At 39.9% G+C, this 27405-nt stretch overlaps 1 protein-coding gene across 1 annotated transcript; it reads right to left on the reverse strand.

The window, feature by feature from the left end:
- Positions 1-4915: 4915 nt before the first annotated feature.
- Positions 4916-27405, reverse strand: LOC147424413 (uncharacterized). The gene is made up of 13 exons (XM_086500233.1): positions 27268-27405; positions 27130-27148; positions 26653-26707; positions 26556-26574; positions 26367-26465; positions 26239-26287; positions 26156-26169; positions 25844-26064; positions 6646-6894; positions 6458-6561; positions 5654-5689; positions 5560-5572; positions 4916-5003 (listed from the first exon to the last, which is right to left on the reverse strand). The coding sequence occupies exons 1-13, from the start codon at positions 27403-27405 to the stop codon at positions 4916-4918; spliced, it is 1104 nt and encodes a 367-aa protein (XP_086356359.1).

The following is a 27405-nucleotide window of genomic DNA, read 5'->3' on the forward strand; positions in this document are numbered from 1 at the left end:
AAATGGATGATATGCCTAAATGCATGCACCAAACGTCACTGACGCATTTGCCTAAGTTTTTTTGGCATTTTCCTCTAATAGCATTGAAGAGAGAGAGAGAGAGAGAGAGAGAGAGAGAGAGAGAGAGAGAGAGAGAGAGAGAGAGAGAGAGAGAGAGAGAGAGAGAGTCCTAGAGCCTGAAGAGGGATCAAGGAATGGACTAACTAATTCTCTCACAAATTTCCTGCTATTATCAAGTTTCCTAATTAGCTTACATACATCTTATGATGCTGCCCATCTTCAACACTTCAAGCGACAAGTAGTACTCTAAGCCACATTATGGAGCGAGGACCTACAAGAGAGGATCTCTAAGGTGAGATAGACATTTATGGTGCATAGAACACTCTCTCTATATATTGATTTATATATTTTTTATAGCCATGCTTGGGTGATATTTATCATTGAGGTAGGCCTTGTGATTTCATCACTTGTTCTTTTCCTCTTTCTTGCAAGAATCTCCCTAGTGGAGCCTAACTTGGGCAATGAGCAACAAGATTACCCTCATGAAGTCACTGCTACTCAAGATGTGTGTGTGTGCGTGTGAGCGAGTGAGAGAGAGAGAGAGAGGTTATTTGTTTTGCACATCTTTTTTATATGTATATCTTTCTCTTTGTAGATTATTATTGTTTAAGGCAAGCCATTTTAATTTTTATTGAGTAAATCTTTAAATCTTGGCCGCTCTTAATTGCACAATAAGTGAATTGACTAATATAGACAATGCCATCTTGTAAAACGTGCTATATATTTTTTGTTATCTCACTAAAATGTGTACTCTCACCTAATAAATTTTGCTAAATACAATTCCACTGAGTAAATTTGTTGAGGCTTCGCCCTCAATGTGTGTGCGTGTGTGTGTGTGTAGCTGTTTTTACTTAAATAATAAGACATAAATGAACTATAGCATTCAAAAGACGACTGGCTTCAGAGAAAAGGCAATGATTAGTATAAAAACATCTTAGTCTTAGAATTATCTTTGTACATGGTTTATAAGAATGAGGGCTCCTACTAGTATACAATGATGATGATTCATTAAAGGAGTGCTTCCCCAAGTAGTAGGAGCAAGTGTAATCATGGACAAACATTTGCTTCAAGCCAAAAAAAATCCCAAGAAAGGATAGAGTCATCACCTACATCCATTCAATCAAGACAACAAATACGTTAGTCTTGAATGCATTTTACAGGTGTCAATGGACTATATCAGTTGTTATCCATGTCCAACTTACAACTTCTTAAACTTTAAACAAACGTCCAAAGTGTACATGTATTCAATTTTGTAAAAAAAAAAAATGCTTGTAAAAAAGGCTATTACCCCTTTGTTTTATGGTGTTTTGTATATGTATGGTTTCTATATAACCCAATTTTAATAGACCTTAAATAGATATTTACATATATATTATTTTGATTAGAAGGCCACCACCCCTTTTGATCCAAATGACTTAATACCACCATTAGTTCAAAGTTATTTGTTGCCTGCTTCTTAACCATACACCATCAAGATTTTCCATAGCAAGTTTGTCATTCTTTTACTTAGCGTGGCAAAATTGGTCAGACAGCTCTCCTAGACTAATCAAGTAAATGTGGTACACTTCTTACCACCTCCATCTTTAAAATCATTAGTCAAAACATAGTAACTTTGTCCTTAGCATTAGATACAACCTTCAAACACATCGTGTTATACTTCAAATAATTTGTATGTTGCTTGGCTTTAGGCAAAAAAGAACTCAACTAAGCATATCAAATCCTCTACAGTTATTTTGAGTGAGAGGAACCAAAAAATATACCGAAACTGTACACCCGAGTGTTTATGTGCCATTCCTTAAGTGAAAAGAAACTCATTAAATCTAAACTGTTCAGTTACGGCATGGTTATAATAAACCACCATCACGGTATGCAATGTGACCTAGATCATAGTGCGCAGTTATATCATCAATGTGATGCCACTACGCTAGGAGCTCAACAAAAAACCATGCATCAATTGCAACAAGGACTGTCCCCCCCTTTTTTTACAGTTTATCCCAATATTCTCAGCCAAAATATACCACCAATGTATCTTGCTTTTTTAATGGCATCAATGGCTAACACCCGTAGCTAATAGCCCAATTTGTTAAGTCAGTATGCAGGACTATGAGCCCAAGACCAAGGCCTCAAACTTATTGCCATGCTTACCCGTGAAGTGCATGGGTATGACCTAATGCAAGTTATCCCTAAACAAAAAGAAAGATGGTAAAAAAAATCCCAGTTTTTTTGTAAAAAGCCAGCCAAAGCATTGGCGTAGAGCTATCTACACTTGTGCAATCATAAAGCACAAGGCATGTGAACAAAGCCCTTCATAAATCCTTGCAATCCTCATTTATTTTCTTAGGCCAAGTTACCTTTATGCCTACAGTCAAACAAATCAAAAGAAATTCTGTCGACTACTATAAAAAACACATGCGTCAAAAAAACTAGAGAAAGCACATACTGGTTTTCTTTTAATGCTCATGGCTGCTAAATCTCAAGCCACACCATTTCCTTGTATACCATATGAAACCAGAACTTCTGGTGCAAAAAAAGCCAGTAAAAATTTTGTACAGAATGCGGACCTGAGCAGCGCCCTCTTTTTCACAAGCTCCATGGTTAGACAGTAGGCAAGCTTCTAGAAAAAAACAATCTCTCTTTATATCAACACAAACACCACACAAATAGATTAAGTGAGGGACTCAGGGCCATCCCCACCTTTATATAGTGCTTTGATGATGATGAGGACCTGCGTCATTGAATATTGATCAGTTTCCAAAGTGTCTGGCTTCAGTGTTAGGTAAAGGCGGTGTGCCTCACCATGCTTTGCCCGTGTCCATCGGCTAGTGTCCGATCGCCCACATTTATCTCCTATATTCTTTATACATACAAAGAATAAGGAGCTCTCACTCATTCTCACATGGTGCTCACACAGTGAGATTCAGGAGCTCCACCTACATCCTGTATCGTGCTCTCTCTCTCTCTCTCTCTCTCTCTCTCTCTCTCTCTCTCTAATTGTAAAATTTTGAGTGCTGAATTTTTTGCAGTAGCAGTTGTTTATTGTGTGTCGAGGATTCCACACATGGTTTGCTCTCGGATGTGAGAGTACTATTGGCTGCAAGTTTGCTCACAGGTAGGAGAATACGATGTATGCCTCATGTGGTTTGATGCTCAGAGAGATTCATGTGATTGCAATTTGAGCAATGTATGCCTCGAGCATGTTTTTTGGCAGTCACAAGTAGAGCAGGTATTTGTGTACTAGATTGGCAGGTGTTTGCAATGATGTATGCAAAGTGTGGAGATTGGTGCATGCATTTGGAGTGCGGTTTGATGCGCTTTGGTTGCTCATGGTTTTGAGCGTACAGTCACTTTGGTTACTAGTTTTGTAGCCGTTTTGCTGACGAAATTCTGGCAAAATTTTCCCATCAGTTTTTTGCGCATTGTTGGTGCGATCAAGATTGCGATTGCTTGTAGCACTCAGGATTTGCGTACAGTGTTTTCCCTTTTGGGTGGTGCATCACGAGCGTGTTCACTCTGCATTTTTGGTCTTGAGCTGTGGAGTTCTACCGTAGCCCGAGCAAGCATGAGCGAGCATACAAGAACCCGAGCGAATATCTATGATGGTGTTGTTGTCAATGCATATGGCCTAGCAAGAAAACTATGCAAAACACAATATTAGTTTCTTTAAAAAAAATGGATATAGTTTCCTTTGTACATGGATCAATATTTCAAAACAAACCAATAGCCATTTAAGCACCATACATGAGCATTTTAAATTCTAACCAAATTGTTCCAAAGAGTAAATACTTCTCATCCAGGACTCAAAACATTAGAACATCAACTCAAAAGTTTCCATCAAAACATGACAAGAACCATATGAAAATAATAAGATATGAATTTCAATTCTAACATGAATGCTACAAATTTCTCATTTCTTATGATTAGTCACATTCATTGTCGATGTAGACTTTCCCCCTCCAATGCATTGTCAATGCATATGACCTAACAATAAAACAAAGAAAAACATAATGCTAATTTTTGAAAAAAATTGGACAGAGCTTCCTTTGTACATGGATCAATATTTCAAAACATACACATGAACCATTTAAGGCACCTCACAGGAGGATTTGAAATTGTAACCACATTGTTCCAAAGACTGAATACTTCTCATCCACGACTCAAAACATTGAAACATCAACTCAAAAGTTTCCATCAAAATATGATGAGAACCATATGAAAATAACAAGACATGAATTTCAATTCTAACATCAATGCTACAAATTTATCAATTCTTATGATTGACTAGTCACATTCATTGTCGATGTAGACTTTCCCCCTCCAACGCATTGTCAATACATATGACCTAACAAGAAAACAAAGAAAAACATAATACTAGTTTTTGAAAAAAATTGGACAGAGCTTCCTTTGTACATAGGTCAATATTTCAAAACAAACCCATTAGCCATTTAAGGCACCTCACAGGAGGATTTGAAATTCTAACCAAATTGTTCCAAAGAGTGAATACTTCTCATCCACGACTTAAAACATTAGAACATCGACTCAAAAGTTTTCATCAAAACATGACAAGAACCATATGCTACAAATCTCTCAATTCTCACACTCATCGTCGCTGTAGACATTCCGTCTCCGAAGTGTCTCACAGATTTCAGAATCGTATCGCATGTCCGCTTCCATGCTCCGAGCCATCTCCTCTGCGTAGACCGGCATGGAACTTCCAACCAACAAGAAAATGCATCATCATGACAAAATACTAAACAAGACATAGAAGCAATATCCATAAACACTAAATACCAATGTTGACATCAAAAGGATAAAAAAACATAAGCAATGTCAATGGCATAGTAAGACGTGGGCCTCACTAGTCATCAAAGGGATTGACACGCGATGGCATATCACTCTCATCATCAATATCTAAGGAGGTGGAGGGGTCCTCTCTGCTCCGCTTTCTACGACGGAGTAATGGTAGCACATATCCTGAAATCAATTGCTCATCAATGTCGAGCGCAACACATGCCCGTCCTAATCCCACACAAGCTGCTAGTGCAAGGGCTGTACCACATCCAAGCTCCAAGCAAATACCTCCACGCCGACAAAGGAGCTCCACAAAGCATGCAACAAAAGAATGGCTCCGCTGCAATCCACCTCGCAATGGCTCGCCTGATGATGATCTAGCTTGAGAGAGCTCCGGAACATGATGCATCATAAAAGAATCAGATGACTGCATGCCAAGGCGAGAAAATAGGACAGTGCTCTCTGCTACGAAGCACGGTGGACGCATACCTACTCGATGAACCATAAATAGCACAGAGCAAAGACACCGTAACAAAAGAGGCACGGTTAGAGAAAGCAACAACATAAATCATTAGAGTATTAATACAAAGCAAGTATGTCACCTCAATAGGACCACCAAAACTCTCAAAATGACCATAGGCTCCATGATGGAGTACTACAATACGTCGATGAACAACCATCTCTGCAGCACGACAAAACCTCTCCACCCACCCAATGGCCTCTCCTGTTCAAAGCATTAATTATTACAAACACTTACAATGATTATTACTATCTTATGGCATGATCATAAACAAAAGGATCTCACCCGCCGTAGACACCATGATTAGAAGCCAGCCTGAATCTGCTAGCGTCGAGAATGCCAAATGAACTCCAGCACGCACATGATCCTCACTGCAAATGTCCCATTGAGGTAGAGTAGAGGAGCCTACTAGAGACCCACCAAAGGGGAGATCCAAGAAAATGAAATCAGCAGCCCATGGAACGGCTCTCCCCGCACGAGTATATAGTGTAGCCTCCGAACATGCCCGTGAAAGATGCTCATGTACAGGGATCCATATGGGATTCCGGACTCCTGCTCTGAAGCCTGCAGCAATGGCAATGTAGTCCCCCACTATGGCCATGCACTGTGTGTCAACAAAACTAGATATGTTTTGTAGTGGAGACTCCACAAGATAAACAAATGAGATGGTCTTCCTAGCCATGATGGTTCCAGAAGACACTGGAGCATTACAACAAGATAAAATTAGTCATCTATGAAGCATATTTTTGGAAAGCATTAACAAAATTTTATAAGACATACCAGGCATTGAGCCCACATCCTCCTCTACGATCGTATCCACAAATGTTTCCTTTTCCTTTTGAGAGTTGCGCGCATCTTAAACAAAACATTTTAAGTCAAAATACTACTAACTTATGGTTGTTTGGCATGCCAAATATTGAAACATACCTGCATGTCTTGCCTCTCGTCTATCTGCTGGTGGATTTTGTATCACAACATCCCTCGACATCGTGTCATGCAGCTCTCTTTCACGACCAAGAACATGTCTTTTTTCCATATCTATCCACCACGGACAATTCTCAATCTCCCATGCACTCAAGATGCGCATACTAGAGGGGTACATGCATGTGTCTTGAGTAGCCATCTGAGTCCAGTGTCTTGCCAAAAAAGGAATGGCAGGTAACACATTCTTGGATACCAAAAACATAAGGAATCTACAATGAACAGCTAACAAGTTACATGAAGCTCATCACATAAACATAACAAATTAATAAAATTGCAATTAATAAATTGTTCACCTGAAAGACAAACGTTGTGCTGCCATTCGTAATGTATCTACCTTCTTCAATGCCTGCTTCTCCACATCCTTCGTCTTTGCTCCAAGAGACACTTCAATTGGAAACAAAAAGGGCCCGGCTTCAAATTTTATCTCCTCAAAATAAAATGTGAGGGTAGAGTCATGTGGCAAAGGCACAACGCCAGGCACATCCATAAGATCTGACACAATTTGAAATGCTCTTTCAAAGACTCGTGCCAAAAAACCCTCTCTACGAAGCCACTGATAGCCGTTTTTCGGCTCTTTGTAATTGCCATAGTGAGTTATCTCACCCTATGAAATCACTCAAACACTGTGGTTACCCTCACCCTTTCACTGTATATAGGTGCGTGTGACTTAGGGGACTTTTCCCATATCTCCTTACTGAAATAAAAAACCCTCAATTAGCTAAGCATTGGGCTAGTTGAGCCAAAAAAATAAAAAATATAAAAAATATAAGTATATTATGGCCCATGCGTATGTAAATATTTCTTTGTATATAGGGCCTAAATAAAAGTTTTTTTCATAATTATTTTGGTATTTATTTAAATATTTCTACCTAGGAGTGTGTTATTTATGCTCTGTACATTGCCTCACCATTACCACAATTTTTTCTTACCATTTTTCATACTCTTTATTCCATATAGAAATATTTTCATGTAAGCTTCTCTTATATTTGGTGTAACTCCACCCCAACAAAAATCCAAAAAAACTAGTTTTATTTATATGTATATTTTTTCACTATTGTGATTTTTCCCTTCCTACATCTATTTTGTTTTTTTTTCTAAAAAATTAGAACACCAAAAATATTTATCTTTTTATGGTAGCCTCATAATGAGAGAGATTTCTTTTGACCCCTTTATATTTTTTCCACTTATATTATTTATATTTGACATGTACATATTTTTTAGACCCCTCAATATTTGATTTTCTTAGTTGTACTATTCACTTATATCATGATCTCAACAATATCTTCAATTATAGACCTTCCAAATAAGGTCAAGGGTAGGTGGCATGCATACATGCACTATGGAGGGCTCACTCTTGGAGGTATTCAAAGGATTCATCCAAAGAAGGACCCCACAAGGACCTTGTGCAGTGGAAAAAAACGGTCGGTTTTGCTGAATTTTTAAAGTTCACTTGCTCTTCGAATTCGAAAAGGTGATACAAACAAAAGTTGTAGCTCGTGGGCTGAACTTTTGCCTCAAATTTTTTTCATATTTTTTTGAGCTACGAGTTGTGAGCTATGATTTTATTAGTGGACCCCAGTTTTCCCATGTTATGCAGCCACACTCTCTCTTCCACTTTATCATTTTCCTCTTTCACACACACTTCTCCACTCATCATCCCCACCTCTCTCACCACTCCTCTCTGCACCCTACTCACCTTCTCCTCAACCTTGAAGAATAAGAGAAGCCATGGTGAACTCATATCTCCCACACACAATTCCATTCCAAAATTGACCACCTAGTCTCATTTTTCCTCCTCCAAATTACCCATATCTATAAAAAAAACCACAAAATTCAGCCTCTTCTCTTAAAAGACAGCATCATGGTGGTTGATTACTCAGCTTCAATTACCTTGTCTCTCAAGGAAGGTCAAGAGTGGAGAAAAAATGTACCGTCAAAGCTAGTGGACCGTCAACAAGCGTCAAAATTGGCCCTACTCAAGACACTTGGAGCATCAACCTTGTAAGAAATCCACCTTTTCTTACCTCTTAAGAGTTTTTTCTTCCTTATTTGTATCCTACATGGATACTCCCATTGTAAATATCCAATTCCATTTGTAAATTAATACTAACTCTACTAACACTAACCCACTATGAAAAGTCCTATCACCTCCATTTCTCTCCTCTCTCTTTCCCCACCAACTTCTTGATAATTCCAAGCAAAAGAAATTAGATAAATTGCTGAAAATCTAACCCAACCATGGCGGTGGATTTTTATGTTATGTCGACCAAGGGAAGTGGTTATCCATTTATCCTAGGAAGACCATGGCTAATGAAAATGCGAGCTTTGCAGGATTGGAAGAGTGGGAAATTAATTTGCAGGAATGACAATCATAAGAAGGTTGTCTTTGACATGAAGGAGCAACGCCAAGAGGAGCTCTATGAAGAATCATCTCAAAGTGAAACGGAAGAAGGTTGGACCGATAGCACTTCAGAAGAAGAAAGTAGCGGCATCATTATTGAAGAGGAGTCTTCCATCGAAGTCATGGGGGTAAGGTTTAAGCCAAGCAACCAAGAGACCTCTTGTCAAGGCTTGGAGGAGGTAGGTCCTCAAGAGAACGAAGGTGTTCAAGATGAAGGGATGCTGGAAGGTATGATATCAACAACACTTACAAAGGATGAAAGAGAGGAGTTCAAATGTGTGCTAAGGAAGTTTCCTAGGCTTTTTGCTAAAGACTACACCGACGTGCGTGGAGTAGATGTTGTTCAACACAAGATTGAGTTGAAGCCAGAGACCACACCTAAGGCTCAAAAGCTACGAAGGCTAGGAGTCATTAAGGAGCAGGCTCTACTCAAGGAGGTAAGAAAGCTTCTAGCCGCAGGTTTCATTTATCCAGTGGAGAATTCAGAGTGGGTCTCTCCCGTTGTTGTCACTCCTAAGAAAAACGGAAAGTGGAGGGTGTGTGTGGATTATCGTCCACTTAATGAGGCAACAAAAAGAGATCACTTTCCCCTCCCATTTCAGGATGAGATACTAAATGAAGTAGCTGGTCATGAGAAGTACACTATGTGTGATGGCTACTCGAGTTACTTTCAAATAGGTATCGCATTGGAGGATCAATTGAAAACAACCTTTATCACTCCTTGGGGTTGTTATGCTTTTAGAGTCATGCCATTTGGCCTGACAAATGCTCCTGCAACTTTCCAACGCTTCATGAACATGGTGTTTCAAGCATTCTTTGGAAAGTCCATTAGGGTTTTTATCGATGATTTTTGCATTTATAGCTCAAAATCATTGCATCTACAAAGGGTAGAAGAAGGTTTAAAGAAGCTCTATGACATGGGAGGTCAACTCAACCCCGACAAGTGTCACATAGCTGAGGATGAAGTGATCTTGCTGGGTCACAAGGTTTCCTATAAAGGCATTGAGGTGGATCCTTCAAAGGCAAAGGCTCTTATTGAGCTCCCCTCACCCAAGAATCTCAAAGAGGTCATATAATTCATTCAAAAAGTGAAGTATATGTCACGGTTTATTCACTTAGCTTCGGAGTTGCTTCATCCTTTGCAAAAGTTGACACAACAAGAAGAATTTGCATGGTCTGATGAGCTTGAAGAGTACTTTTGTAACATTAAAGACATTTTGTCAGAGCTACCAACACTCATGCCTCCTTGTTGGGAGTACACATTCTTTGTTAGCTCTAGTGTTGGAAGGGAAACAATTGGTGCCGTGTTGCTACAACAAGATCCCCACAGTACAAGGATGCGACCCATCTACTTTGCTAGTAGGGTCATGAATGCTTTGGAGAGAGACTACACAGAAGCAGAACTCATGATGCTTTCTCTCATGTTTGCGGTGAGAAAGTTTAGATCCTACTTGCTCCCAAAACCTTTTGTAATCCTCACCGCAGAGAATTTGTTCCCTTGGGTGTCATCTCAAATGAATCTTAGTACTAGGATCTCAAAGTGGATTATGGAGTTGCAAGAGTTTCAATACTCTTTCAAGGTAGAAGATAGTGTGCGTGCACAATTGGCAGGGATTCTCACTTATAGGGTACATGAGAAGGAAATTAAGGTGCCTCAAGTAAAGACCCTACCATTGCCACCACCAAAAAGTATTCCCAATGCTTTTACATTGTTCTTTGATGGAGCTTTTCGACGAGCCACAGGGAAAGCAGGGGGAGGGCTAGTGTTGCTCAACCCAAGTAGAGAGGTGGTAATGAAAGAGAAGGTCAATCTACTAGGTTCAACTAGCAACAATGAAGCAGAATACGACACACTACTTCATGGTTTGAAGATGTGCATTGGCCAAGGGATAAAACGTCTCATGGTAAAGGGAGATGCACTTCTCATTGTTAAACAGATTTTAGGCATTTGGGCATGCAAGAATGAAAGGTTAAGGACAAAAGTTCATGCCATTCGTAAGATGTTTAATCAGTTTGAAGAAGTGCAACTATATCATATTCCGAGGAAACAAAATGAAGATGCCGATTAACTTGCACAACAAGCAGTTACATGTGTAAAGAAAGAAGTGCAGGTCATTATGGTGGCGGCTGTTGTGAAGCAACCGAGGTACCAGGGATTGGAGTCATTGGCTCCCATCATTGGCTACATTTTGGAGGGTGAGTTTCCACCAGACTTCACAAAAGCTCAGAAGAGGAGACTCATGAAGAAGGCAAGCGCATATCTCTTCCTAGAAGGCTCCCTCTATTAAAGAGGGAAGGATCAAGTGTGCAGAAGAGTACCAACTATCGAGGAAATTTCAGCCATTCTAAAAGGTTTGCATGAAGAGGCATGTGGTGGTCATTTTGCCCAAGAATCAACTGTGAAGAAGATTTTGCTTGCGGGGTATGTTTGGCCAAGCTTGCATGTGGATGTTCAACATTGGTGTAAAAGCTGTCACAATTGTCAGATAAATGGAAATAGAAGATTGGTGCATGGCCCAAGGCAATTAGTGCTTGCAAATGGACCCTTTGAAAAGTGGGGCATTGATGCTATGGGTCCTCTGCCTAGGACAATAAATGGTAAACTCTACATTCTAGTGGCTGTAGACTATATGACTAGGTGGGTGGAAGCTCAAAGTGTGGCAAGAGTGAATGAGAGGACAGTTAGCAAGTTTGTGTACAATCACATTTGTTGCAGATTTGACACACCTTTGGAGATTGTTTCTGATAATGGTCCAGGGTTTAGGAAGGGCTTGCTCACAGAAGTTTGTGAAGAGCTTCACATTCTACATCGTCATAGCACACCATACTACCCACAGTCAAATGGTTTGGTGGAGAAGGATAATGGTGTCATTGCAGGAATCATTAGAAAGATGGTGCAAAACAAGACAAAATTATGGGATGACTTCTTGGATGGTGCCTTGTGGGCATATCGAACCACATATAGGGAAGCCACGGAGTTCACACCATTTCACTTAGTCTATGGTCAAGAGGCTTTACAGCCAATTGAACTAAACATTCCAACAATGCGACTTCATGGCAAAGGAGCACAAGATGATCAAGAGGTATGGATGGATTGACTTCTTACGTTAGTGGAGCTTGAGTGGAAAAGAGAAGCAGCATATGAGTGCTACAAGAGGAAAGCCACACAAGCAAAAGAAACGCACGACAAGAAACTGAAGGACAAAGGCATCAAGGAAGGAGAGCTTGTGCTAAGGTATGACAATCGACTTGACAATCGTTTTGATGCCAAGTTTGAAACAAGATGGCAGGGGCCATACATAGTCAAGAAGGCTTTCAATTCTAGTTACTATCAGCTTATGGACTTGAATGGTAAAGAGCACTCTAGGAAAGTAAACGGGTATCGCTTGAAGCCCTATTTGAGTCGCCTTCTACCAAAGGATCTACCAAAGATCTGTCCAAAGGCCAGTGTCTCATGTAAGTATTGTTACATGAAGCATAAGTGTAACTCTAGCCAAAATTCTGAGGGGCCAAACAATAAAGATCTCGTCAAGGACTCTGAAGCGCTCTCTTTGGAAAAGATGCTCTATGATGGTACATGAATATACCATCATCCAGGGGGAGGGCTAATGATAGCCGTTTTCGGCTCTTTGTAATTGCCACAGTGAGTTACCTCACCCTACCAAAATCACCCAAACACTGTGGCTATCCCTACCATTTCACTGTACATAGGCGTGCGTGAGTCACGGGACTTTTCCCATATCTTCTTAAAAAAACCCTCAATTAGCTAGTCATTGGGCTAGTTGAGCCAAAAAAATAAAAAATATAAGTATATTATGGCCCATGCGTATGTAAATATTTCTTTGTATATAGGGCCTAAATAAAAGATTTTTTCATAATTATTTTGATATTTATTTAAATATTTCTACCTAGGTGTGTGTTATTTATGCTCTGTACATTGCCTCACCATTACCACAATTTTTCTTACCATTTTTCATACTCTTTATTCCATATAAAAGTATTTTCATGTAAGATTCTCTTATATTTGGTGTAACTCCACCCCAACAAAAATCCAAAAAAACTAGTTTTATTTATATGTATATTTTTTCACTATTGTGATTTTTTCCATCCTACATCTATTTTGTTTTTTTTCTAAAAAATTAGAACACCAAAAATATTTATCTTTTTATGGTAGCCTCATAATGAGAGAGATTTCTTTTGACCCCTTTATATTTTTTCCACTTATATTATTTATATTTGACATGTACATATTTTTTAGACCCCTCAATATTTGATTTTCTTAGTTGTACTATTCACTTATATCATGATCTCAACAATATCTTCAATTATAGACTTTCCAAATAAGGTCAAGGGTAGGTGGCATGCATACATGCACTATGAGGGCTCACTCTTGGAGGTATTCAAAAGAATCATCCAAAGAAGGACCCCACAAGGACCTTGTGCAGTGGAAAAAAACGGTCGGTTTTGCTGAATTTTTAAAGTTCACTTGCTCTTCGAATTTGAAAAGGTGATACAAACAAAAGTTGTAGCTTGTGGGCTGAACTTTTGCCTCAAATTTTTTCATATTTTTTTGAGCTACGAGCTGAGCTATGATTTTATTAGTGGACCCCAGTTTTCCCATACTATGCAGCCACACTCTCTCTTCCACTTTATCATTTTCCTCTTTCACACACACTTCTCCACTCATCATCCCCACCTCTCTCACCACTCCTCTCTGCACCCTACTCACCTTCTCCTCAACCTTGAAGAATAAGAGAAACCATGGTGAACTCATACCTCCCACACACAATTCCATTCCAAAATTGACCACCTAGTCTCATTTTTCCTCCTCCAATTTACCCATATCTATCAAAAAAACCACAAAATTCAGCCTCTTCTCTTAAAAGACAGCATCATGGTGGTTGATTACTCAGCTTCAATTACCTTGTCTCTCAAGGAAGGTCAAGAGTGGAGAAAAAATGTACCGTCAAAGCTAGTGGACCGTCAACAAGCGTCAAAATTGGCCCTACTCAAGACACTTGGAGCATCAACCTTGTAAGAAATCCACCTTTTCTTACCTCTTAAGAGTTTTTTCTTCCTTATTTGTATCCTACATGGATACTCCCATTGTAAATATCCAATTCCATTTGTAAATTAATACTAACTCTACTAACACTAACCCACTATGAAAAGTCCTATCACCTCCATTTCTCTCCTCTCTCTTTCCCCACCAACTTCTTGATAATTCCAAGCAAAAGAAATTAGATAAATTGCTGAAAATCTAACCCAACCATGGTTAGAGGAGTAACCCTAGCCTTCAAAATTGCTATAAACGGAGGGTGTGGCTAGCACAAAAGGGGGAGAAGAAAGAGCACTATGCTATAGCTTGAGAAGCCAAGCTCAACCTCTCTAGAAGGAGCTCTTGAGTGGAAGCTCATTGTCTTATGCGTGTGCATGTGTTGTAATAGGGGATTAGCAAGGGAACTCTATGCCATTGTAAGAGAGAGAGTGATCATTCAATTGAGAGTAGAAAATCTATCAATTGAGAGTAGGAAATCTATCATTGTAAGAGAGAGAAAGGGGGAGGGGGTGCTTGTTGCATTAATCCCTTCTTACAAATCTGTCATGACAAATCAAAGTGAGATTAGTATTTGTTCAACATAGGTTGCGTAAATTTCACCACAACACATCACAAGAAAAGCCATCCCAATCACTGTCTTAAGGCCAGGGGAGTCTTCTCCACCCTGTCGCCCTCTTACAGTATGTGGGATTTATGGCTAGATTGATGACAACACCAGAGACAAGCTATCAAGAACTTAACAAAAAACACCAAGACACTTACGCATCATTGTTGTCCATTACTTTACGTTGGAAGGGAGACAAAGTATCCAAGCTTAGTCCAAATCCACCCTCCTTGATTCAGCAAATGTTGGGCTTACACTAGTAGGAGAAATGATAGATTTCCTACTCTCAATTGAATGATCACTCTCTCTCTTACAATGGCATAGAGTTCCCTTGCTAATCCCCTATTACAACACATGCACAGGCATAAGACAATGAGCTTCCACTCAAGAGCTCCTTCTAGAGAGGTTGAGCTTGGCTTCTCAAGCTATAGCATAGTGCTCTTTCTTCTCCCCCTTTTGTGCTAGCTACACCCTCCTTTTATAGCAATTTTGAAGGCTAGGGTTACTCCTCTAACCATGGTTGGGTTAGATTTTTAGCAATTTATCTAATTTCTTTTGCTTGGAATTATCAAGAAGTTGGTGGGGAAAGAGAGAGGAGAGAAATGGAGGTGATAGGACTTTTCATAGTGGGTTAGTGTTAGTAGAGTTAGTATTCATTTACAAATGGAATTGGATATTTACAATGGGAGTATCTATGTAGGATACAAATAAGGAAGAAAAACTCTTAAGAGGTAAGAAAAGGTGGATTTCTTACAAGGTTGATGCTCCAAGTGTCTTGAGTAGGGCCAATTTTGACGCTTGTTGACGGTCCACTAGCTTTGACGGTACATTTTTTCTCCACTCTTGACCTTCCTTGAGAGACAAGGTAATTGAAGCTGAGTAATCAACCAGCATGATGCTGTCTTTTAAGAGAAGAGGCTGAATTTTGTGGTTTTTTTGATAGATATGGGTAAATTGGAGGAGGAAAAATGAGACTAGGTGGTCAATTTTGGAATGGAATTGTGTGTGGGAGGTATGAGTTCACCATGGTTTCTCTTATTCTTCAAGGTTGAGGAGAAGGTGAGTAGGCTGCAGAGAGGAGTGGTGAGAGAGGTGGGGATGATGAGTGGAGAAGTGTGTGTGAAAGAGGAAAATGATAAAGTGGAAGAGAGAGTGTGGGTGCATAGTATGGGAAAACTGGGGTCCACTAATAAAATCATAGCTCAGCTCGTAGCTCAAAAAAATATGAAAAAATTTGAGGCAAAAGTTCAGCCCACGAGCTACAACTTTTGTTTGTATCACCTTTTCAAATTCGAAGAGCAAGTGAACTTTAAAAATTCAGCAAAACCGACCGTTTTTTTCCATTGCACAAGGTCCTTGTGGGGTCCTTCTTTGGATGATTCTTTTGAATACCTCCAAGAGTGAGCCCTCCATAGTGCATGTATGCATGCCACCTATCCTTGACCTTATTTGGTAGGTCTATAATTGAAGATATTGTTGAGATCATGATATAAGTGAATAGTACAACTAAGAAAATCAAATATTGAGGGGTCTAAAAAATATGTACATGTCAAATATAAATAATATAAGTGGAAAAAATATAAAGGGGTCAAAAGAAATCTCTCTCATTATGAGGCTACCATAAAAAGATAAATATTTTTGGTGTTCTAATTTTTTAGAAAAAAAACAAAATAGATGTAGGAAGGAAAAAATCACAATATTGAAAAAATATACATATAAATAAAACTAGTTTTTTTGGATTTTTGTTGGGGTGGAGTTACACCAAATATAAGAGAAGCTTACATGAAAATACTTCTATATGGAATAAAGAGTATGAAAAATGGTAAGAAAAATTGTGGTAATGGTGAGGCAATGTACAGAGCATAAATAACACACACCTAGGTAGAAATATTTAAATAAATATCAAAATAATTATGAAAAAATCTTTTATTTAGGCCCTATATACAAAGAAATATTTACATACGCATGGGCCATAATATACTTATATTTTTTATTTTTTTTATTTTTTTGGCTCAACTAGCCCAATGACTAGCTAATTGAGGGTTTTTTAAAGAAGATATGGGAAAAGTCCCGTGACTCACGCACGCCTATGTACAGTGAAATGGTAGGGATAGCCACAGTGTTTGGGTGATTTTGGTAGGGTGAGGTAACTCACTGTGGCAATTACAAAGAGCAGAAAAACGGCTATCATTAGGAGAGGACTCCCCTGGCCTTAAGACAGTGATTGGGGTGGCTTTTCTTGTGATGTGTTGTGGTGAAATTTACGCAAGCTATGTTGAACAAATACTAATCTCACTTTGATTTGTCATGACAGATTTGTAAGAAGGTATTAATGCAACAAGCACCCCCTCCCCCTTTCTCTCTCTTTCTTAAATATATAGTTGTGTTTGCTTGATCATTGCCGATACGTTTCAAAGCAGCCCGAGCACTATCTCTCTCTCTCTCTCTCTCTCTCTCTCTCTCGTGTTTTAGTGTGTGAGAGTGTTCCATTGGTGTTAGGGTTAGTGTAAATTCCTTGCTTGTTTGTGGGTTGCTCTAACGATTCTCCTCTTTTGCGTCCTAGTTCGCTCTTAAACTAGGTGGTGCCCCTTGTGTAGTTGGGATTTGGCTGTGGGTTTGTTGTTTTGGTTTGTGTTGTGTTGTGCCCCAGCCCCATTGAGCAGCACGGGAGCCTAGAAGAGTGCTTGGAGGCCACTCTCCTTGTTGCCCGACCCAGACCGCCTCAAATTGGTGCCCCCATTGAGGACGGCTTGTGTATTTTTGTGTAGAATCAACCTTTAGCATAGTCAAGTAGTTTGCATGAATCACGAAAATTTGTATGATCCCTTCATTCCCATTGCAAGGCAAAAGGTACACATAATTGTTAGTACTAAGTTGCAATTTGAACGTGTCATTCGTAGAATTTTAGGTCCTCTTAGGTTGGCCGAGATAAACGCTTCAGTAAATCCTTTTATTTTGCCTCTCATTAGGTACGACTTTAATTTGGACATCTATATTTTTGTTTTGTTTTAAGCATTAGGTCATGCATAGACCATGGATAATGGCCCAGGAATAGAGGTTTTCCCCTTCCATTTCACTCCACACATTAGAATAAACATTGCAATTAGTAGGAAAATCCATTTTCAACAACGTATGGTGTTCATGTTTGGTGCCCAAAGAGTAGGAGAAATTCTCGCATCACCAAACCCTGTCATCCTACCTCTTATTGATTATCATAGGTCGTTTGATGTGAATATCTTTATTTTGTTGTAGAATAGATTGCAAGCTAGAAAACATTATTGTGTAAATTTTTTTAAGAAAGAAAAACAAAAACGGGTGTCACTTTGAAATCAATTCAATGGAAAGCCAACGCCAAATGTCTGGGTATCCTCTTTTCTTTGGAGAGCCTGGAGAGGATGCAGAATTATTTTTAGCGAATTTCAAGATGTCTTGCCGTATCAAGAGGATAATAATTGATCAAGAACGTGTAGAAATGTTTGAGGTGGTCCTTAGGAAAGATGCTAGCACTTGGTTTGACTCTTTGCCTGAGGAAGTTAAGGGGAATTACACAGAAGTTTTGAATCGTTTCAAGAAATACTTCTTTGATCCCCAAAACACTCAAAAATTATGGCAAGACATTGTTTCTCATAAGCAAAAAGACTTAGATGACTACTACTTGTACAAGCAAGAGTTTCTACGTCTTTGGGCTCTATGGATACGAAATGTTGCTAACCCTGGTGATGGTGCAGAATTTCTAAAGAAGGAGAGGTTCATAGACGGACTCTTTCCTGACCTTAAGGTAAAAGTTGAGGCGGGTGCACCTACTACCTTTGATGCAGCTGAAACTAGGGCTGCTGAGAAATATAGGAAACTCAAGTGCTTAAGGGGAGAGGTTCCAATAGAAGGTCTTAGACCCAAAGGTAAGTCACAAGCATCAACATCGAGGGAGCTTCCTGAGGTAGCGGCGGAAGTAATTGAGAAGTTAAACGAATCTTTAAGCAGCCTGTCAATTCACCTTGCACAAGCTGTAGGTCCAAAGGGACAAGCAAAGAAGTCTGAAGAGCGAGATCCACGACCTAGGAGAGTCTTGCAATGTTGGAATTGCGGAGAGTCTGGACATGGGATGTATAATTGTCCTTGGCCCCGTGGAGAGCCAGGGAGACCTAACATGAATTACCCAGTGATGAATGCAGGAGAAGGAGCTAGTCAACAACCAAGGCTTCTACAAAGGCCAAATGGACCAAGACCACCTCCACAAGGGGTAGAAGGAGTTCCATCTTTGCCAGATCCAAATGTGCATGTGGTAGAGGTGACAAATGAGGTTGACATGGAAGCAAATGGCATTAAGCGTGGCCGAGGAAAAGGTAAAGAGAAAGAGGGTGTCCCATCACAGAGTGACCATGGACAAGGCAAGAAGGCAAAGGAGACCAAGGAAGCTAAGAGGACTCGACGTCGTATCAATCTCCAAGACTTCCCTCTTGGACATGGTATGGCTCCATACAACCTGTTGGAAGACATGCGAGGTAAGGGTCCTGATATCTCATGGCCTCAGTTTCTTGCATTATGCCCACAAGTTAGGAGGGATTTAACAAAGGCAGTTAGCACTAGGAGAAAGGTAAAAGAGAGTTTTCCTGTTGTAAAAATTGCACATGCTGAAATGAACGAGGATATTACACCTGTGCTAGATTGTTACATAAAAGGAAGATTGGTTAGGAAAGGTCTAGTGGATGGGGGTGCACAAATTTGCATCATGACAGAAGGGCTCATGCAAAGACTAGGCATGCACATCCATGAGACACCTGAAATCAAAGTGAAAATGGCAAACAATAGCAAGGCTAGGTGCGTAGGCATTTGTAAAAATGTTTTTGTGGAGGCCTTTGGCATTAAGAAGGCAGTGGATTTTTATGTTATGTCGACCAAGGGAAGTGGTTATCCATTTATCCTAGGAAGACCATGGCTAATGAAAATGCGAGCTTTGCAGGATTGGGAGAGTGGGAAATTAATTTGCAGGAATGACAATCATAAGAAGGTTGTCTTTGACATGAAGGAGCAACGCCAAGAGGAGCTCTATGAAGAATCATCTCAAAGTGAGACGGAAGAAGGTTGGACCGATAGCACTTCAGAAGAAGAAAGTAGCAGCAGCATTACTGAAGAGGAGTCTTCCATCGAAGTCATGGGGGTAAGGTTTAAGCCAAGCAACCAAGAGACCTCTTGCCGAGGTTTGGAAGAGGTAGGTTCCCGAGAGAACCAAAAGGTGGAAGGTGAAGGAATGTTAGAAGGTATGTTGTCTACAACACTTACAAAGGATGAAAGAGAGGAGTTCAAATGTGTGCTAAGGAAGTTTCCTAGGCTTTTTGCTAAAGACTACACCGACGTGCGTGGGGTGGATGTTGTTCAACACAAGATTGAGTTAAAGCCTGAGGCCACACCTAAAGCTCAGAAGCTACGAAGGCTAGGAGTCACCAAGGAGCAGGCTTTACTCAAGGAGGTAAGAAAGCTTATAGCAGCAGGTTTCATTTATCCAGTGGAGAATTCAGAGTGGGTCTCTCCCGTTGTTGTCACTCCTAAGAAAAACGGAAAGTGGAGGGTGTGTGTGGATTACCGTCCACTCAATGAGGCAACAAAAAGAGATCACTTTCCCCTCCCATTTCAGGATGAGATACTAAATGAAGTAGCTGGTCATGAGAAGTACACTATGTGTGATGGCTACTCGAGTTACTTTCAAATAGGTATCGCATTGGAGGATCAATTGAAAACAACCTTTATCACTCCTTGGGGTTGTTATGCTTTTAGAGTCATGCCATTTGGTCTGACAAATGCTCCTGCAACATTCAACCGTTTCATGAACATGGTGTTTCAAGCATTCTTTGGAAAGTCAATTAGGGTGTTCATTGATGATTTCTGCATTTATAGCTCAAAATCATTGCATCTACAAAGGGTAGAAGAAGGTTTAAAGAAGCTCTATGACATGGGAGGTCAACTCAACCCCGACAAGTGCCACATAGGTGAGGATGAAGTGATCTTGCTCGGTCACAAGGTTTCCTATAAAGGCATTGAGGTGGATCCTTAAAAGGCAAAGGCTCTTATTGAGCTCCCATCACCGAAGAGTCTTAAGGAGGTCATCTCTTTCATTCAGAAGGTGAAGCATATGTCATGCTTCATTCACATAGCCTCGGAGTTGCTTCATCCTTTGCAAAAGTTAACACAACAAGTAGAATTTGCATGGTCTGATGATCTTGAAGAGTATTTTTGTAACATTAAAGTCATTTTGTCAGAGCTACCAACACTCATGCCTCCTTGTTGGGAATACACATTCTTTGTTAGCTCTAGTGTTGGAAGGGAAACAATTGGTGCTGTGTTGCTACAACAAGATCCCCACAGTACAAGGATGCGACCCATCTACTTTGCTAGTAGGGTCATGAATGCTTTGGAGAGAGACTACACAGAAGCAGAACTCATGATGCTTTCTCTCATGTTTGCGGTGAGAAAGTTTAGATCCTACCTACTACCAAAACCTTTTGTAATTCTCACTGCAAAAAATTTGTTCCCTTGGGTGTCATCTCAAATGAATCTTAGTACTAGGATCTCAAAGTGGATTATGGAGTTGCAAGAGTTTCAATACTCTTTCAAGGTAGAAGATAGTGTGCGTGCACAATTGGCAGGGATTCTCACTTATAGGGTACATGAGAAAGAAATTAAGGTGCCTCAAGTAAAGACCCTACCATTGCCACCACCAAAAAGTATTCCCAATGCTTTTACCTTATTCTTTGATGGAGCTTTTCGACGAGCCACAGGGAAAGCAGGGGGAGGGCTAGTGTTGCTCAACCCAAGTGGAGAGGTGGTCATGAAAGAGAAGTTCAATCTACCAAGTTCAGCTAGCAACAATGAAGCAGAATACGACACACTAATTCATGGTTTGAAGATGTGCATTGGCCAAGGGATACAACGCCTCATGGTAAAGGGAGATGCACTTCTCATTGTTAAACAGATTTTAGGCATTTGGACATGCAAGAATGAAAGCTTACGGACAAAAGTTCATGCCATTCGTAGATTGTTTAATCAATTTGAAGAAGTGCAACTATATCATATTCCTAGGAAACAGAATGAAGATGCCGATTTACTTGCACAGCAAGTAGTTACATGTGTTGAGAAAGAAGTGCAGGTCATCATGGTGGCAGCAATTGTCAAGCAACCGAGATACTAGGGATTGGAGTCATTGACTCCCATTATTAGCTACATTTTGGAGGGCGAGTTTCCACAAGACTTCACGAAGGCTCAGAAGAGGAGACTCATGAAGAAGGCAAGCGCATATCTCTTCTTAGAAGGCTCCCTCTATCAAAGAGGGAGGGATCAAGTATGCAGAAGAGTACCAACTATTGAGGAAATTCTAGCCATTCTAAAAGGTTTGCATGAAGAAGCATGTGGTGGTCATTTTGCCCAAGAATTAACTGTGAAGAAGATTTTGCTTTCGGGCCAAGTCTGCATGTGGATGTCCAACATTGGTGTAAAAGTTGTCACAATTGTCAGGTAAATGGGAATAGAAGATTGGTTTATGGTCCAAGGCAAATCGTGCTTGCAAATGGACCGTTTGAAAAGTGGGGCATTGATGCTATGGGTCCTCTGCCTAGGACAAAAAATGGTAAACTCTACATTCTAGTGGCTGTAGACTATATGACTAGGTGGGTGGAAGCACAAAGTGTGGCAAAGGTAAATGAGAAGACAGTGAGCAAATTCGTCTACACTCACATTTGTTGTAGATTTGGCACACCTTTGGAGATTGTTTCTGATAATGGTCCAGGGTTTAGAAAGGGATTGCTCACAGAAGTCTGTGAAGAACTTCACAACATCGTCACAGTACACCCTACTATCCCCAATCAAATGGTTTGGTAGAAAAAGCTAATGGTGTCATTGCAAGCATCATTAGAAAGATGGTGAAAAACAAGACAAAGTTGTGGGATGACTTCTTGGATGGTGCCTTGTGGGCGTATCGAACCACATATAGGGAAGCCACGGAGTTCACACCATTTCACTTGGTCTATGGTCAAGAGGCTTTACAGCCAATTGAACCAAACATTCCAACAATGCGACTTCATAGCAAATCAACACAAGATGATCAAGAAGCATGGATGGATCGACTTCTTACCTTAGCTGAGCTTGAGTGGAAAAGAGAAGCAGCATACGAGTGCTATAAGAGGAAAGCCACACAGACAAAAGAAACGCACGACAAGAAACTGAAGGATAAAGGCATCAAGGAAGGAGAGCTTGTGCTAAGGTATGACAATCGACTTGACAATCGTTTTGATGCCAAGTTTGAAACAAGATGGTAGGGGCCATACATAGTCAAGAAGGCTTTCAATTCTAGTTACTATCAGCTTATGGACTTGAATGGTAAAGAGCACTCCAGGAAGGTAAACGGCTATCGATTGAAGCCTTACTTGAGTCGCCTTCTACCAAAGGAACTACCAGAGCAAAAGGCAACTATCCCATGTAAGTATTGTTCCATGAAGCATGAGTGTAACACAAACCAAAATTCCAAGGGGCCAAACAATGAAGATCTTGTCAAGGACTCTGAAGCACTCTCTTTGGAAAAGATTCTTTATGATGGTACATGAATATACCATCATCCTGGGGGAGGGCTAATGATAGCCGTTTTTCGGCTCTTTGTAATTGCCATAGTGAGTTATCTCACCCTATCAAATCACTCAAACACTGTGGTTACCCTCACCCTTTCACTGTATATAGGTGCGTGTGAGTTAGGGGACTTTTCCCATATCTCCTTACTGAAATAAAAAACCCTCAATTAGCTAGGCATTGGGCTAGTTGAGCCAAAAAAATAAAAAATATAAGTATATTATGGCCCATGCGTATGTAAATATTTCTTTGTATATAGGGCCTAAATAAAAGTTTTTTTCATAATTATTTTGGTATTTATTTAAATATTTCTACCTAGGTGTGTGTTATTTATGCTCTGTACATTGCCTCACCATTACCACAATTTTTTTTTACCATTTTTCATACTCTTTATTCCATATAGAAATATTTTCATGTAAGCTTCTCTTATATTTGGTGTAACTCCACCCCAACAAAAATCCAAAAAAACTAGTTTTATTTATATGTATATTTTTTCACTATTGTGATTTTTTCCTTCCTACATCTATTTTGTTTTTTTTTTCTAAAAAATTAGAACACCAAAAATATTTATCTTTTTATGGTAGCCTCATAATGAGAGAGATTTCTTTTGACCCCTTTATATTTTTTCCACTTATATTATTTATATTTGACATGTACATATTTTTTAGACCCCTCAATATTTGATTTTCTTAGTTGTACTATTCACTTATATCATGATCTCAACAATATCTTCAATTATAGACCTTCCAAATAAGGTCAAGGGTAGGTGGCATGCATACATGCACTATGGAGGGCTCACTCTTGGAGGTATTCAAAGGAATCATCCAAAGAAGGACCCCACAAGGACCTTGTGCAGTGGAAAAAAACGGTCGGTTTTGCTGAATTTTTAAAGTTCACTTGCTCTCCGAATTTGAAAAGGTGATACAAACAAACGTTGTAGCTCGTGGGCTGAACTTTTGCCTCAAATTTTTTTCATATTTTTTTGAGCTACGAGCTGTGAGCTATGATTTTATTAGTGGACCCCAGTTTTCCCATGTTATGCAGCCACACTCTCTCTTCCACTTTATCATTTTCCTCTTTCACACACACTTCTCCACTCATCATCCCCACCTCTCTCACCACTCCTCTCTGCAGCCTACTCACCTTCTCCTCAACCTTGAAGAATAAGAGAAACCATGGTGAACTCATACCTCCCACACACAATTCCATTCCAAAATTGACCACCTAGTCTCATTTTTCCTCCTCCAAATTACCCATATCTATCAAAAAAACCACAAAATTCAGCCTCTTCTCTTAAAAGACAGCATCATGGTGGTTGATTACTCAGCTTCAATTACCTTGTCTCTCAAGGAAGGTCAAGAGTGGAGAAAAAATGTACCGTCAAAGCTAGTGGACCGTCAACAAGCGTCAAAATTGGCCCTACTCAAGACACTTGGAGCATCAACCTTGTAAGAAATCCACCTTTTCTTACCTCTTAAGAGTTTTTTCTTCCTTATTTGTATCCTACATGGATACTCCCATTGTAAATATCCAATTCCATTTGTAAATGAATACTAACTCTACTAACACTAACCCACTATGAAAAGTCCTATCACCTCCATTTCTCTCCTCTCTCTTTCCCCACCAACTTCTTGATAATTCCAAGCAAAAGAAATTAGATAAATTGCTGAAAATCTAACCCAACCATGGTTAGAGGAGTAACCCTAGCCTTCAAAATTGCTATAAAAGGAGGGTGTAGCTAGCACAAAAAGCAGGAGCCATAAGCAAGAGCACTATGCTATAGCTTGAGAAGCCAAGCTCAACCTCTCTAGAAGGAGCTCTTGAGTGGAAGCTCATTGTCTTATGCATGTGCATGTGTTGTAATAGGGGATTAGCAAGGGAACTCTATGCCATTGTAAGAGAGAGAGAGAGTGATCATTCAATTGAGAGTAGGAAATCTATCATTTCTCCTACTAGTGTAAGCCCAACATTCGCTGAATGAAGGAGGGTGGATTTGGACTAAGCTTGGATACTTTGTCTCCCTTCCAACGTGAAGTAATGGACAACAATGATGCGTAAGTGTCTTGGTGTTTTTTGTTAAGTTCTTGATAGCTTGTCTCTGGTGTTGTCATCAATCTAGCCATAAATCCCACATACTGTAAGAGGCCGACAGGGTGGAGAGGACTCCCCTGGCCTTAAGACAGTGATTGGGGTGGCTTTTCTTGTGATGTGTTGTGGTGAAATTTACGCAAGCTATGTTGAACAAATACTAATCTCACTTTGATTTGTCATGACAGATTTGTAAGAAGGTATTAATGGAACAAGCACCCCCTCCCCCTTTCTCTCTCTTTCTTAAATATATAGTTGTGTTTGCTTGATCATTGCCGATACGTTTCAAAGCAGCCCGAGCACTCTCTCTCTCTCTCTCTCTCTCTCTCTCTCTCTCTCTCTCTCTCTCTCTCTCTCTCTCTCTCTCTCTCTCTCTCTCTCTCTCTCGTGTTTTAGTGTGTGAGAGTGTTCCATTGGTGTTAGGGTTAGTGTAAATTCCTTGCTTGTTTGTGGGTTGCTCTAACGATTCTCCTCTTTTGCGTCCTAGTTCGCTCTTAAACTAAGTGGTGTCCCTTGTGTAGTTGGGATTTGGCTGTGGGTTTGTTGTTTTGGTTTGTGTTGTGTTGTGCCCCAGCCCCATTGAGCAGGACGAGAGCCTTGAAGGGTGTCTAGAGGTTGCTCTTCTTGTTGCCCGCCCCGGACCGCCTCACCACCTACAATTCCAAAAAGTGTGAGAGAAAAAAAGGTCAGTACAACAAATTCAAGATTAATTATCAAGGATCATCTTACATGCGGAAGACGTGATCTCCTTTCTTAAGACCATATGCACCCCTTGTAATCTTGTCCGCTTCAAGCAAAGAAATCCAATGAATCTTGTTTTGAACGGGAGCATCTTGCAGTGCTATTAAGTTCAATTTCTCCAATGTAGCCCAGCTATCATTACCCCATTTCAGAGACAAAACCCTTGCTAGCCAATCCGTCCCAAGGTTGGGATCCACAATGTTAATTAACTGCAATATGAGTATAAAAATGACAATTACTCTAATTACATATTGTACCATTCGCCACAAACAAAGAGTAGATGCAAAAAAATAAAGGTACCTTCCCAATACGATCTTGATATTTGTGTGTGATCTCATGGTGAATTCTCTCCTCTTCCTTTTTGAAGTCTTCGTCAGACAAACCTTGCTTCACATTCGATATTCTCTTCTCTTTCTCTTTTGTCATTTGAATCTAAAATCCAAAATAAGAAAGACTATATTACTAATCACGCATACCAATGACAAAAGGAAGCATTTAATTTGGTTCATACATCATAGACCAATCTGCCAAGGTAACGTCGAGTGAGCGGATACCAAGGCTCGGAACCTTTGGCATACTTTTTCCGTACGGCGGCAATAAGATTTTGATTCTTTTCGGGTAAACCACTTAAGTACATCACATGATCCGCCGCACAAATGTGTGTGGTATTAACGATCTCATCACGAAGATGAGTGGCAACCAGAGCATGAGTATTCATGCTGCATTGATATATCATGTAAGCATTCAAATATACGATAGCTTAAATACTAGCAAAGTTGAACAAGAGAAACACTTACAAGTTCATTCTTTGCAAACTGCTTAGCAACGCAATCTCAGGCACTTTGGTAGGATCTATGATAGTGCACAAAACACGACAATGCTTCTCCTTAGAAGTGGAAAACCTTTCTTTAATTGCCTCTGTCCATGCCACAGTACGATGATTCCCTTCCCAAACATAGAACATGTGATTGACAAGATCTTGAAACTTTGGTTTCTTTTTCAATTCACATTCGAATTCATCATTGATCTCATTCCATAGAGGTCCCCATGTTGCTTTGATCTCATCTTGAGTAGACACAAATGTTAAACTTTAAACAAAATCCAAAGAATGTGAACAATGGCAAAAAGATAGAAAGTATTGACATACCTATCACAAGGCTCTCCTCTCTTTTGCATGTCAATAAAGAGACAATGAAAGCTCCTTTTTCTGGCATATAGCCTTCTTTTGCGAAGGCAGACTTCAACCCACTAAGATTGTCTCTCAACCCTCTCACCCTTGCATATGGAATGAATCTGCATAAGGGAATAGAGGGACAATCAAAGCAGCTAAATATACGTGTGCTCTCAAACATATCTGCTCCCCTATGCATGAAGATTTTTTGTTCATCCTCCGTTTCTGCAGTTGCACTAACCTCGTCCCTTATCTCCCATGGAACTATCTGCAACCCATTCTCCTCAGGGGCTAGTGTCTCATCTATCTCATGTAAAGATCCCTGCCCCATGTCCATAGATAGAATCTCCTCTTCTTGTGTTTCTAGCTCCTCTACCAT

Source organism: Adiantum capillus-veneris, chromosome 25 (genome assembly GCF_014529385.1).
Source record: "Adiantum capillus-veneris isolate H3 chromosome 25, ASM1452938v2, whole genome shotgun sequence".
Classification (NCBI taxonomy): Eukaryota; Viridiplantae; Streptophyta; class Polypodiopsida; order Polypodiales; family Pteridaceae; genus Adiantum; species Adiantum capillus-veneris.

Coding starts and splice junctions, on each gene's coding strand:
- LOC147424413 (XM_086500233.1), bottom strand. CDS start 27,405: ATGGTAGAGGAGCTAGAAACACAAGAAGAGGAGATTCTATCTATGGAC. Junction 26,288..26,366: donor TTGGCAGATTGGTCTATGAT/GTATGAACCAAA, acceptor TTTGGATTTTAG/ATTCAAATGACAAAAGAGAA. Junction 5,690..6,457: donor CACATGCATGTACCCCTCTA/GTATGCGCATCT, acceptor CGACGCTAGCAG/ATTCAGGCTGGCTTCTAATC.